Source organism: Periplaneta americana, chromosome 11 (genome assembly GCF_040183065.1).
Source record: "Periplaneta americana isolate PAMFEO1 chromosome 11, P.americana_PAMFEO1_priV1, whole genome shotgun sequence".
NCBI lineage: Eukaryota > Metazoa > Arthropoda > Insecta > Blattodea > Blattidae > Periplaneta > Periplaneta americana.
In genome coordinates, this window is record NC_091127.1 from 144,112,630 (window position 1) to 144,127,362 (window position 14,733).

A 14,733-nucleotide genomic window follows, 5' to 3' on the forward strand; every position below is an offset into this window, starting at 1 on the left:
TATGAAATTAAACGAGTTAAGTTTTTGAAGGTTTCATTAGATAAAAAATGTTGACACTTAAGTGACTTACCTGCTCCGTGATAAATATCATATCTTCCTTGAAAAGAACTGATGTTGAATTGATACAATAAAACTACTCATAAGACTTACATGATACATGATTCTTAGTTTTTATTGCTGGCGTGAAGAAATGACTCTGATTTTTACGCCTTTTATCATTTTTTAGGCTTCACAAACTGTTTTAATTATGTTGATGTCATTTTGAACCGACTATACGGCATACGCCTTTACAAAGCACATGATTTTAGCCAATACTCATGCAGAATTACTACGATGTTGCTAAACTGCTAGCGGGAGAGAGTAAAAGACAAAGAGAATTCACTACGTGTCGAATATGTAATTAATGCATATCTAAGTTGCACTCCTGTCATGTGCCAGTCACCCTGGACAAACTCCACCTGTTCCCGACTGTTGTGCCTTCCAAAAACGTATGAACTATAGTTCCACAAGATTTTAAATATTGTTTCTTTGGGCAGATGCTTACGTAAGACTTTATTATGAAATTTGTGCTCATTGATCATACCAAATAATTAGAAGAAGATGCAGGGATATTAGTGTATCTTCAAACTTATTTATATAATTCAGTTGTGGAAGTGTGTAACTTTTGCAGGATTGTATATCATGACTGTATATAATAATACTGTTGCTTAAATTTGCGAACTTCCTCCCATATCTATGAAGAAATATTCTATATCAGCAATGGTATAGTGCTTTTCTTAACTGAACCTTCGTCTCAGAGTACAATATTAAATTATCTAAACCCTATGTAGGATTTTCCGGAATAGAGAGAGATATGTTGAAACTTTTAAACTGGAGTATATTTATATCGGGTACAAATTTAAAAAATCTTGAAAAGTAACGAACTGATGGTGTACTTTCACGTAATTCTTTGTTTAGCGTCTTCCATGTAGCATATATTTTCGGTATTTTGGAAAGTGAATTGTATGCCAGTCAGCTATTATGTTTTTATTTATTAGATCATTTAGGTTGTTACGAAATGGAAGTGTGGAGAACATGGTTCAGTCAAAAATCTGTGTAAGAATATTTAATTAAACAAGAATGCAAGTCTTGATTTACCTTCATAGCTCCAACAAACCAAGTCTTTAAAAGTATCTCTCATAGTTAAAGAAATGTTGCATCTACAGTTGACTATCAGGTCTTTGGACTCATTAAGGTAGCAGTACGGTTTTGTCTATCTCTTTTGTTTTATGGCTGACAGTGACTGGAAAAATAGCTGAATTAAGTTATGAGAGTATTTCTATTAACCCATTTAAATAACATCCATAATCTCCAAAGTTGCTGCTTGGACTCTAACTTCGGCATGGGAAGTCAACGTTATAGCCTTTCGCCCAACGGTGTACCGACAACGTATTGTGGAAGCATTGGTAGAAAGTTGTGTTCTTCATTCTGTAAAGTAACATTTAAATAGCCTTCCCCCATGGACTTCTTCATTCATAACTTCAGGTAGAGAAGAATTGCATGCAAATTTAACAATAGTGGAACGATTGTTTCACAAAAGTCATGCTTTTTTTTTTTTTTTTTTTTTTTTTGTGAATTCATTATCTATGTTTTGAGCAGTTCTTGCCCAAGTCTGCATGCTCCACTTCTTCATATTAAATGAGAAGAAGTGTGTTTATGTTGTGAGCAAGGTGTAAAATATTAAGACAACAATTAGATTTATGTAGTGTTTATTCACTTAAATAGCGGAGTATGAACAAAGCGCGGTGGAAATATACATGCAGATGGAAGCGGGACGGATTATAAGTGGGAAAGGTTAAAAGAGTTTAGCCGATGATGGCCTTTGTGTGCAGAGGAGCGGCGTATCCCAGGGGGGCAGCATATCCACCATATCCGTAGGGAGCGGCGACCTTAGCAACGGCGGGGGCGGCATAGGCAAGAGGAGCGGCGACCTTAGCGATGGCAGGGGCGGCGACGACAGCCTTGGCGACCACTGCGGGTTCACGGTGAACGACGGCGTTGAATCCGTTAACGGGGTCGGCGGTGTACTCGACGGTACGGCGGGTGCCGTCGGGCTCAACCAGGCTGTAGCTGCCCTGGACGACGTCTCCGCTGCGGCTCTCCTGCTGTCCCTTGGAGTCACCGGTCAGAGCGTCCTGGATGTCGTAGGCGTAGCTGTACTGGGGGTTAGGGTCGTAGTCGGTGTCGACGGCGACCTTGGCGACGGCGGGAGCAGCGTAAGCCAAGGGAGCGGCGACCTTAGCTACAGCGGGGGCTGCATAGGCGAGGGGGGCGTGAGCCAGGGCAGGGGCGCCGTAGGCGAAAGGGGCACCGGGAGCCACAACAGCTGGAGCTCCGAGGAGACCAGCGCTGGCGGCTGCCACGAGGGCGGCGAGGACGACGAGCTGAAAGTAGGATAGTAGCTTGAGGTCAGCACAAAATACTTCAATCTTACAACTACATGGTTATTTTGGTTCTTACCGCTAAACTTGTTACACTATTTCTTATTTTGGGAGTTATTGCCAACTATTGAATCAGCTTCTCTGCTCTAGTAACTTAAGTACTTGAGGAGCTCCCGGAGTTCTAATCCTAGTGATACATTAACTGAAACTCGTTGAAATGTTCAATTTGGTGTTCGAGTGTTTATTTTGAAACTTCATTATTTATTTACATATTCGAAGAAACCTTATTGAGAGTTTACATTTTACATGATGTTGAATTTGCGTATTCTTTTTCGTGTCTTTGCTGAAGCGTTGTATTTTTTCTGTGGTAGAATACTCCGTAATATTACCTAATATTCAATATTTGTCTTAGAAATTTGATGTACTCTTCAACGTAAGGGAGGAAATTCATATATTTGCAACATTTAAGTTATTTTACTTAATATATGAATAAACGAGAGTTTCAGAACAGGGTACCTATCTTTCTCCTCTTCTTGCACTACCTTACAACAGGACTGTTTCGTAATTTAGTAAGAATGTGTTAGATGTATAATTTCTGAAACATTCATTGTCAAGCCTTTATATTTGTCCCATACTTTCATGTACTGCCTTACTATTAGAGAAATTCGTTTTAATTACATAGTTTTTTTCTTTTAACTTTAGATATTTCCTTGAAACATATTTTGTTTCAACTATACCAACAGAGGAGTGGTTAGTTAAACGTTGTATTCCAACACTTATTTTGGAGTATCGTGTCTTAATATCTTTTATACGATATCTGTTACGATTTTAAAAATATGAACAAAGAATTCTGAAATACTGTTAGATGTACATACTGCACAGTACTTTAATTTTATGGAAGCTTAAGAGAAAGTTTATCCGATATATGTTATTATTAAAAAAATATGAATAAACAATTCTGAAATACTTTCAGATGTACTTAATATACAGTACTTGAAATGTTTTTTGTCCGAAAAGTAAACAAAACTTAAGAACTGTTGTTAAGAAAAAAATGATTTGTGGAAGTCTCTGAAAATTTCTCAGCTTATTCTTTACAGTCTTTGAGTAACTAGCTTCGACTGTCACACCAATGAATTTAGGTGGAGGATTTAATTTTTTAAATATATTTGAATTAAATTTTGACGCTGTTGGAGTTTAGTTTCGCGAGTTCGAATCTGAGGTAGGGAATTTGTGGTTCTCAGTGAGATGCCCTGCGCTGCCTCAAGTGAAAGTCCCCCATTGTGTCCACTGCAAGTCATATGAGTCCCACATTGTGCCCGGGCAGTCAAGGTCGAGCAGAAGGCCAGATTTAGGTCATGACCCTCTGATAAGACTAATGCGAATTAACGTCTCGTTGCAATATGACGGTGGTTGCAGTTTTGACCGACATGGAACATAATGAGCTGCAGTCGCTATCAGATCGAGGCACGCGCAGCTACGAGATCGGGCGGAATGCTTTCCCTGTCACCTACGTCAAATTCCAGCGCGCCGACACTCCCAGTTACAAAACTGTAGCGTTGCCAGGTGTTCCAATTGCATCAGAGCTCCACTCCATTTGCTGAACAGGTACCTTGTTCGTTTCCCGACCACGGATTGCTTAGTGTATTTATCATCTATCCCTAACGCCTTGGTTGAGATTTCTTTTGCATTGATATTTGTTGAACCGCCGTTGATTATCAGATTCGTGGTTATCTGAGTGTACAATATCTAAGTTTTAGCACGTTTGTATGGTATTTAAATGTAAAGTATTGGACGAGTCCGGTTTTCCACGAGAAATAATATTAATGTCGACGGCAAATACAATAGTACATTATGCAACGAGCCTATAATGGTGATAATTAAGACGCGAATATGTTTATGAAACGAGCGCAAGCGAGTTTCATAATTTTCATACGAGCGTCTTAATTACCATTATAGGCAAGTTTCATACGACTTTTTATGCTCGACCATATTTCTAACTTGAAATTATTCATAAGTATTCATGTTATTCTTATCTGACTGGGGAGCGGAACTGACCTTGTGCAATATCTCGTAAATTGTGAGATGTGAGCAGACGCGAAGGTATTGATTTTTTCCGAGAAACAAATGTCATTGACCTTGATATAATCTAGAGAGTAAATAAACATTAATCTAGATATAACCTTGAAATTGATTTAGACATTGAAAAACGAGATGACAAATTGAATTTATTTGAATATTATTTACAATTAACGCTAATTATTATAGTAACAGAACATAACCTTCTGCGACAGTATTGGATTTCCAGCCTCTGTGACGTTTCGCTAGTTGTCTTTCGATTGCATATCCGAGAATAATCGATACTTGCGCTTTCATATTGCTACAATGGTGTTTTCTGATTGGTGGAACACCTGAACTTTAATGAATAGGTGTACTTTAATGAGGTCCATTAAAGGGCTGCTACCAGGTGTATAATTACTACATTTCGGCATGGTCGAGCATAAAATTAGATTTTTTATACATAGAAGTTGCAAGCCTTCGAAACAGTCCTCAGTCTAGAGAATGAGTATGTTAGAATTCGGGATTAACTTCTAATCTATATGACATAGTGTGGATATTAGTAACTTTAACAAGATACATGGATGAAGTTTTGGTGAGATACAAAGAGCAATGGAAAGCGATTAGAGACAGAGTAGTTAAATTTGATAAAGTATTAGTAATGCCGTTACATTTAGTTAAGGCATGGATAAACCGAGAAAGAAAACACCTGAAATCCAAGCAGCAAAAGTCAAGTGGAATGAACGGAATTAGCTGAGGAGGAACTGAAATGTTCCGAATTAATTCAACTTTGACGATAACATAGATTAATATAAATAAATGTATTTCACATAGGCATAGAATAGAAAATGGAGAATTACAGAACACCGATACTCTGAATAAAAGAAAGAACATATCCTGTACTTCCGACAAAGAGCTGGAAAAGCTGGAGTACATTTCAGTCTTTAATAAATGATAATGACTCTGGTTTAATGATGAAATTGATTAAATCTCAGGAAATTCTCAGGGAATGTGAATTCCTTCTGAATCATCGTCCTACCGTATACAGAACCAAGGTACTACACGTTGAACGTTTACCTGAGTATATTTATGTCATATATTGGAGATATTAGCTTTAGCGAGTTTTCAGAGCACACATAAATTAAATTTGTAGTTCTGTGCTTTGAAAGGTTTTGTCTTTAGGATCTCCCTAGCTAGTATCAAACTACATACTGAATGGTAATCCTTCTCTTATCTTACAATATGTCAGCAGTTGCTTTTGTTCACGCTGTATTTTTATTCATAATCAGCTATGAAATAAATGCACAGTTGAATAATAATGATAATAATAATAATAATAATAATAATAATAATAATAATAATAATAATAATGAATTATAAAAATTCTAAATAAATCAAGGCATTATAAGAATAGGACACAAATTTTTATAATTTGCTATTCATGCCACGTGCCTCCTTTCCAGATCTCTTCACACATTCTTCAGGATTCTTTGGTATACATAACGTAATAGTATTATAAACGAAGAGTTAACATCAGGCACTGCTTTCCTTGCCCTCTTATTTCTTGGTGTTCGCCATGGCAACGTTCCTTGACTTTCACTTGGTCTGAAGTTTGGCATGCCAATGACGGATGTACTACTTGGAGATGTTTATTATCTCAGAATTATGTCACCATTCAGTCGTTATTTACAAAGCCAACCCATCAGTTTAGTGTGCTACTGAAGTAGATAAGTTATGTTCTGCTATAATCCACATTGGTTACATCCTGTGAAGTCTGGACCATAGCCCAAATCTGTGTTTTTTTTTCTCAATCTGATAATATATAAACACAGTGGGGGCCATCGTAACATGGGGTCGGTATTAGGCCAAATATTTCACTAAAGGAAATATTACATTTTGATAACAAACACACTTCCGTACTTTAATCAGTATTCGAACCTACGACGGTAGAGTCCAGGTAAAAGCGTCTAAATGTTGTATACACCACGGCGGGCGTTCTATGTTATCACGTTCCTATATTGCCTATAATAAGCAGCAGAGACGTATAATCTTTTCGAGATTTTTCATTGAATTTACTCGCTTGAATGATGAAATCAAAAGCTAGGCGGGGAGTGTTGCTAAGTTGTAGGTACTCTCCATCGTCCAGAGATAGCGCTCACTGTGGGCGGGAACCAGTTTAGTATAGAGCTCACTGACGGGAACTTGCGACTAAGTCGCGCACGCGCTTGAGAAAGATGACAACTTTCAAGCAGGCAATACATTGTAGTACAGCTGCTTAGCGCCCAGTTATTAGCTCAAGAGATAAAGTGTTAGTCTTTTGCAGATGGTTAATTATCGAGTGTCCTTCCTATTTAACGACCATTGTAGGCGGATGAAAATGAAAGCTTATTTTCCTGGATATGAAATAACATTAAAACGTATTCCTATTACAGGCCATAGAGGGCCACTGCGTAGCGGGAAGTTAAGGCTCCCAACTTTTCTAGACAATCGACTTTAATAACAGTAGGGATGTCAGTCCTACGTGCTTGCCGCCTTTACCTTGAGGAAATATCTTTAGTACTAATTTCTGGATAGAGTCTGAGTAAACTCCAGTGCTATAGTGCAGCCGGAAGTATTAGAGCAACGGACGTCCATGAATTCATCGGGAATCGGACCCGCGACCTTCCAGCTTATAGCGCAACGTCTTAAACCCGACGCTACCACACGACTCCAGGAAATCCTTGCTTTTAGTCTTTACCATTTCTGTATTGGAGTATGGGTAGACTTTAAATGATATGTAATTAATTCTTGAGTAAAGTGGAGAGTCATCGTAACATAATTACATGGAACGCGCATTGGAATGTGAAATTAATTGTGGTAGGTCACAAAAAATGAGCAAATTTTGTCACATCGGAGTTTTACTATTAATCACTCGATGGTTTTGTGAATGTTATAATATAAAATTTATCGATTCAAAGGGAATTGCGAAAACGTGACTATTACAATCGTAGTCTTCACACAAATGGTCTGTACTCTATCGAGTTGTCCATAATATTGCCAGGACAATGTCCCTGACAGTTCTCCATGATGTTGTCAACAAATACAGTACTTGAAAGCTTCATATGCTGTCTCGTGTTGTGCCTAATATTCCGGGCATATATTGAAGTTGGGCGGTCTGAAGCGTTCTATCTCCGTCCACTTCAAGAGAAGCCTGGAACGTGACCTCAGCCATTGGTTGATTAGCAAATATCTTTCTCTCTTCCTCTGCCGGTAATGTTTACGTCGCCTGTCAGATATTATGGAATGCAGTATAGACTAAATAGTATATAAATACAATATATATTACAATCAGCAACCAGAAAAATGAAAATTTCTAAGATACAAAAGTGACAGTACGGTTAAAGCTGCAAGCCAGCATGTTGCGGATTCAATTCCCGATAGAGACTCGGATTTTATTTATTGATCTAATCTTTTCGCCCTGACCATAGCCCTAATATTCAATCATCCTGAACAAAAATGAGTACCAGAGATTTTACGTTTGGGCGAAGATGGCAAACATGTGGGACTGATCCCTACTGCTATTAATGTCGATTGTTTAAGAAAAGATGAAACGCCTTAACATCTATAGACTGTACTAGGCAAAACTTTACTAAGACACAAAGGTGAAAAAGTACGCTAGGAACTTGCTTTGAACCACTGGCGTAGCTCTGTCGGCTAAGGCGCTTGCCTGCCGATCTGGAGTTGCGTTCGGGCGCGGGTTCGATTCCCGCTTGGCTCATTACCTGGTTGGGTTTTTCCGAGATTTTCCCCAACCGTAAGGTAAATGTCAGGTAATCTATGGTGAATCCTCGGCCTCATTTCGCCAAATATCTTCTCGCTATCACCAATCCCATCGACTCTAAATAACTTCGTAGTTGATACAGCGTTGTTTAATAATCAAAAAAAGAAACTTGCTTTGAGTACTCTCAATGAAGTTAGATAACTGATTAAAATTATTCCTGCAATGGGGAATACGATGGACTAATTCTGAATCGAATTCAGTTACACCTACATTTTGTTAGGTTTACTGCGATATCTCCGTTAGCTCTCAGATGTCAAATAGTTGAAAAATTCGTTAGACGTAAGATCCATGAGTTAAAATCCAAATCTGTATGGTGACTGCGTACAATCACCCTGTCACGCAAAAGGTCCGAGTTCAAATCTCGATGAGGTCTGGGATTTAAAATGACTAAAGTATACAACGTGTAAGGTGTTCTGTGACAGTTCTTTTAAGGGCCGAAACCTTAGCATAAAGCAAATAGAAAAGTTCTTTGCCATTTCGTTCCTTTTCGCTTAGATTTCTCATAAATAATTATTATACGTAAGTAATAATTTTTGATCCCATTATATTTTAAACGCATTTACATGTTATCGACGTCTAGAATTCTTAGTTCCAACAATCAGTTTTCTGCGCTTAAGCTTTAAGAATATTTTAATACTTTAGTTACTAATAAATCGCTTTAAGTAAAGAGTGTTTGGCAACGCTGTTACGGGACGCGTGCTTCACTCCTAAGGCCGGAGTACTGCGGGACGTAAGGGCAGTCACCTCGTGAAGTAGGTCCGATGTTAACATTGACTACATAACTGCCCATACTGCTGTGATAAACGATTGTTTCCATGCGTTGGCAAGTGCTACTGAATTTACCGCGATGTTACATGTATTTCTAGAAACAAAGTTGATTTCCCACTAAATAAAAGAGATAACGCAAAATAGCAAAGGAAAATTCAGTTCCTTCTAACTTAAGGATTTATTCTATGAATTTACTGTCATTGAATATCGTCCAGCTTGTATTCTTTGTGCCTCAGAAAGGCAACAACGCCGGAAGATTGCTATGGTAATGTGAATAATATTCTGTTACGTGATACTCAGTTCAAGTTCTAATGCTTTCTTTCTCTTCCCCGTGTGAACAGTTTTCATATTCATAAACTTGCAGCAGATAGTAATTACTCTGTACAAAAAGTTTAGTAATTCTTATCGATGGCTAAATTTTGAATGTTGTAGTCTATAGCATTTTTTAAAATAGAAAATCACTTCCAATTTCGTTTATTGTATGAAACTTAGCACGGTTACATTAGTGATTGTTGTATCGGTGAGGTATGTTGGAAATTACTGGTTCATGTTAATTTCTGTATCCTGATTATTAAGTTGTTTAGTTTCGCAAGTGACAGTCCAATTAAGTGATTAGCATACAATGACTATTCTTCCGGTGTTTATGCTTATCATACCCTACTTATTGCTGCGATTTTTATTTTCTTAATGAATATGCTTTTGGATTTTTTTATATTGTCTGTAGGAAAGTAATGATCATTTGTTATTTAATCTAGACGTGCGTCCTCATGAACTTCTCTTTGCATTTTGGAAAGATTCAGATGACTGTGATAATAATAACAATAGTAAGATATTATTTGTGTTAGATACTATTATAAGAGTACTAAATTATTTCCATTATTTAAGCAAATATTGAAGAGCTCTAAATGTAAATGGGATATAGAACTGCATACTTATTTACAAATGGCTTCTAAAGAACCCGGCGGTTCATTACCACCCTCACATAAGCCCGTAACCGGTCCCTATAATGAGCAAAATTAATGCAGTACCTAGCAGCATATCCCACCTCCCTCAAGTCCATTTTAGTATTATCCTCCCATCTACGTCTCGGCCTCCCCAAAGGTCTCTTTCTCTCAGGTCTTCTAACTAATACTCCGTATGCATTTGTGGATTGACCCATACATGCCCTGCCCATCTCAAACGTACTTACTTACTTACTTACTGGATTTTAAGGAACCCGGAGGTTCATTGCCGCCCTCACATAAGCCTGCCATTGGTCCCTATCCTCAGCAAGATTAATCAGTTCTCTATCATCATATCCCACCTCCCTCAAATCCATTTTAATATTATCTTCCCATCTACGTCTCGGCCTCCCTAAAGGTCTTTTTCCCTCCGTCCTCCCAACTAACACTCTATATGCGTACCCATCTAAAACGTATGGATTTAATGTTCCTAATTATGTCGGGTGAAGAATACAATGCGGCAGTTCTGTGTTGTGTAACTTTCTCAATTCTCCTGTAATTTAATCCCTTTTAGCCCCAAATAGTTCCCTAAGCACCTTATTCTCCTACACCCTTAATTTCTGTTCCTCTATCAAAGTGAGAGTTCAAGTTTCACAACCATACAGAACAACCTGTAATATAACTGTTTTATAAAGATCTGTATAATATTTGCCTATAATATTATCAGAATAAAAACAGACACTCTATGCATTTCTGGATTCACCCATACGTGCTACATGTCCATCTCAAAGGTCTGGATTTAATGTTCCCAATTATATTAGGTGAAGAATATAATCCTTGCAGTTCTGCTTTGTGTAACTTTCTCCATTCTTTTGTAACTTCATCCCTCTTAGCCCCAAACATTTTCCAAAGTACCTTATTCTCGAACGCTCTTAATCTCTGTTCCTCTCTCAAATGAGAGTCCAAGTTTCACAACCGTGCAAAACAACCGGTAATATAATTGTTTTATAAAAAGCTGCATAGTATTGTAATATTATCAAAATAAAAATTTGTTACACTTCTAAAATAATTCTTATTTGGAATGAATGAAATTCGAACTAGGCCCTATATTTTTTACAGTGTATATTTATGTGTGGAAGCGTACACTCTATTTTTAAAAGGAGATACAGTCTTCGTTAAATTATACAATATATAATAATAATAATAATAATAATAATAATAATAATAATAATAATAATAGTAATATTTTTATGTTAAAGTTATTTTAATGGATAAAACAAATATCGTTAAGTCAATTTAAATATGTATTACTTAAGCTTTTTTTGATGATATGTTGTTGTTCTGATTTAAAAGCAAATTTTTAAAAATGAAATTACAAATTTGGCCAAAAATTTAATCTTACTGAACAGAATTGACCACTTCCCCTACCTTGAATGCCATGGTGGTGTGTGTTGGACGGTAACTGCTGGATATCGGCAGTGCCTCGTTTTATATAGTGAGATCTGATGCAATATCTCAAGCTGTAGGAATGCCGAAATTGGACACACCTGAGCCCCGCCATCAGTGGGGGAGGGAAGGCGGCCTTGATAGCGCGAAGCAGGTCCCTGCTCCTGATCTTGTTTTTCCCACTACTGTGCAACTGCAGGTCATGGCGCAGGGGTAATTTTATAGAGGTTGCTAACTGCATACAATTGTTCTCCGGCGAGCAGCAGTGGGAGTCACTTATCTATGGATGAATTTGCCGCCTTTTCCATTATTTCCTGAATCGGTATGGGTTGAAATGAGTAGTGCTCTAGATTCGTAGCGAAACGCTATTAAAATTGTGTATAAAGTAGGCTGACCAGATTTTTTATGATCCAGCAGGGGACATCGGCAATTTCAAGAAAAACCACAAACGTTTACCTAGTCACTCTCCGTTAAAATGTTGCAGAAAATACATGCAACAGTAGGTACAATGATAGAACTTTGCACACTAAATCTGTAGAGTACGGTATCTTAACTGCTTGAATTAAATGCCTAATAAACACACGTAACTCTTATATATGATTATAGCTACTAAGAATTCAATTTCAGCACTGACGCGTGCATGGAAGTCTTTCACATAATATTGTACACACTGAACTCTGTGTGAAGAATATATCTTTTTAAGATCTGTTCATTCCCGTACAGCTTCACATTAAGTTCTTCACTTGAGAAATAAAAGTTTGTTTTCACTTGTAACAAAGCTTTAACTGTTTCAATTTTTACTCTTGACTTTTCATTACTCCAGATTGAATTCATTGTATAGAAGAAAGTCTTCAAATGATGAATTACTACTGAAAGACACATGATTAATGACACTATTTTGAGAAGATTTTCAAATGGAATGCCACTTTTCACCCGTTGGCTTGTCAAAAAACTCCTATTTTTTTTTTAACTAATTAAAAATGGACTCTGCGGCAGTTCTAACACTTCCGCGCAACGCGAATAAAGACAAAGATGCTATGTTCTTCTCAAAGTTTGCAGAATATCTCATACTGTGCTCGATGGTTCTTCTGTCTCATACTGAGAACCGTTCAGAAATGTGTATGAATCGTAGCAGTTTCATCACGATACTTAAATATTTACGTGTAAAATGTTATTGAAACAAAATCAAAACTTCTATGGACGAAATTAATTTCCGGGGACAAAAACGGGGACATTTGCTCCCCGGGGACAGCAACTCAAAACCGAGGACTGTCTCCGGAAATCGGGGACGTCTGGTCAGCCTAGCATAAAGACAAAGCATATTCTCATCAGACTGTATAGGGACATAGCTTTAGGTAGTAGCACTGAGATTATTCAGTAAATAGTAAGCAGACTAGTGGAAATTGGATTGCTAAACTGTACGATGTGTAATTTGTTTTAAGGGAGAGAAGGTCAAGTCTGCATCAAATAGCCAGACTAGTGGATGACATAAAAGACGCCACGAAAATACCGAAATGAAAACTAAAAGTAATTTTTGAGGACTACTCCAGTGACTAACACGTTTTGATGCAGTCGAGTGGCCCAAATTTTGTTTGTGGGTCTGTACATGCAGGTTGTTAACTAATAGGCTTATGTGGAAAACATAGGCTATGGGGAATTGATAGAGCACTTAAAAGGAGCAAAAGAGTTGGTGTAACTTTATAATCAATTTCAGCTTTATGTTTTTAATTACCGGTACTTATTACTTTATTTTTCTTTACTACATTATCATATTGGACAAACCAACACACAGTATCTGTAATGGATGATTCATTCATTCATAATTTTCTCCCCAAAGATAGGTCTTTCACTTCAAACGCAACATTCTCCAATCTTCCATCTTTCCCGCCTTCCTCTTAGTCTCCGTATACGATCCATATATCTTCGGTGCTATGAATGGATCTGAGGTGTATTGGCGTGAGAGGTGGCAAGATATTAAAAATGACTTGAAACCTTACGTTATGGTGGCAATGGGAAGGAGAATGATCTGCACAAGAGGGAAATAAATTACGAAGAATAAAGAATACTGTTCGCGTTTGGGATTCGTCCACAAGAGCGTCACAACACGAAGAAATTTTACTCACCCGATTGAGGATTGGTCACTGTCATCTGACACATGGCCATCTCCTATGTGGCGAGCCTCAACCGGAGTGTGATCTATGCCATGTTCCACTAACGGTGGAACATTTTTTATTACAGTGTAGAAAATATGACCGTGTCTGTCGGCAATATGGAATTCAGCCGACTCTACGTGACGCTCTTGGAAATTATTTTAATTGTACAAATGCAATTCTGAGATTTTTTATCGAATACAGGACTTGGCAGGGTGAGTTAGTTTTTTATTGATCCGTTTTACTTATCCTGCGGAACCTTTACATCCGGAGGATACATTCGTTGTTCATATATATTTTTAACACACTTAACATTTGGACCTTTTACAGCCGAGCATTTAATTATTATTAGCATTAATTATTTCTGGTGGCATATGTTTTATTATTTTATTTCTTTTTAAATACCAGCTCAGGTCTGTGATCTGTTCACTGTTATGGTTTTTATGCATCACCCTGTTGAAACTGCATTTGTTTGCCTCGTTTTAACCGTGGCAACGCTTTTTGGTTCTTTTAAGCATTCTGATTATTGTATTGTGTTTGTTTTGTGAAGAATTTTAGATAAGGGCGCAAATAGCCATAGTAGCTGACGCGCCCTTTTAAACCGCACTAACTAACTCCATATATCTTAATCTTTTCTATCATCTGATATCTTCTTGTGCCCCGAACTTTTCTCCTATTCACAGTTCATTCCAGTGCATCCTTCAGTAGGAGGTGACTTAGCCAATTTCTGTTTCTCTTCCTGATCAGTTTCAGTATTATTCTTTCTTCACTCATTCTTTCTACCATAAATGGAAGGAAAAATTTAAAAGGTACGCAAAACGCTTCCTCGCAAAGGGTTCGGGGCTGAAAGAAACTGAATATGTGAACTTCAAGTCTGTTGGCCACTTATCTCACTACGGATTACGCTGTTACACTGTAGGAGCTCTAGAAAATTTTGAAGGGGAAAAGCCAAAAATGGACGTAACCACATTTGCGAGGGGATTCTTATTTTGTCTGGCCATTTCACGTACCCCATTCTTCTCTATATCCACATTTAAAATGATTCTAGTAATTTCTCTTCGCTTTGTCTTAATACCCCTGTTTGTGCCCCATACAATGCTACATCCACTTGAAGCAGTTCATTAGTATCTTCC

General features: G+C 37.6%; 2 protein-coding genes across 3 annotated transcripts in view; one reads left to right on the forward strand and one right to left on the reverse strand.

The window, feature by feature from the left end:
* The window catches only part of LOC138709386 (neurobeachin-like protein 1), a 686,489-nt gene that overhangs the window by 492,858 nt on the left and 178,898 nt on the right, over positions 1-14,733 (forward strand). The window lies entirely within an intron of this gene.
* On the reverse strand, positions 1,732-11,583 carry LOC138709401 (cuticle protein 21-like). The gene is made up of 2 exons (XM_069840140.1): positions 11,433-11,583; positions 1,732-2,423 (listed from the first exon to the last, which is right to left on the reverse strand). The coding sequence occupies exons 1-2, from the start codon at positions 11,442-11,444 to the stop codon at positions 1,845-1,847; spliced, it is 591 nt and encodes a 196-aa protein (XP_069696241.1). The 5' UTR covers positions 11,445-11,583; the 3' UTR covers positions 1,732-1,844.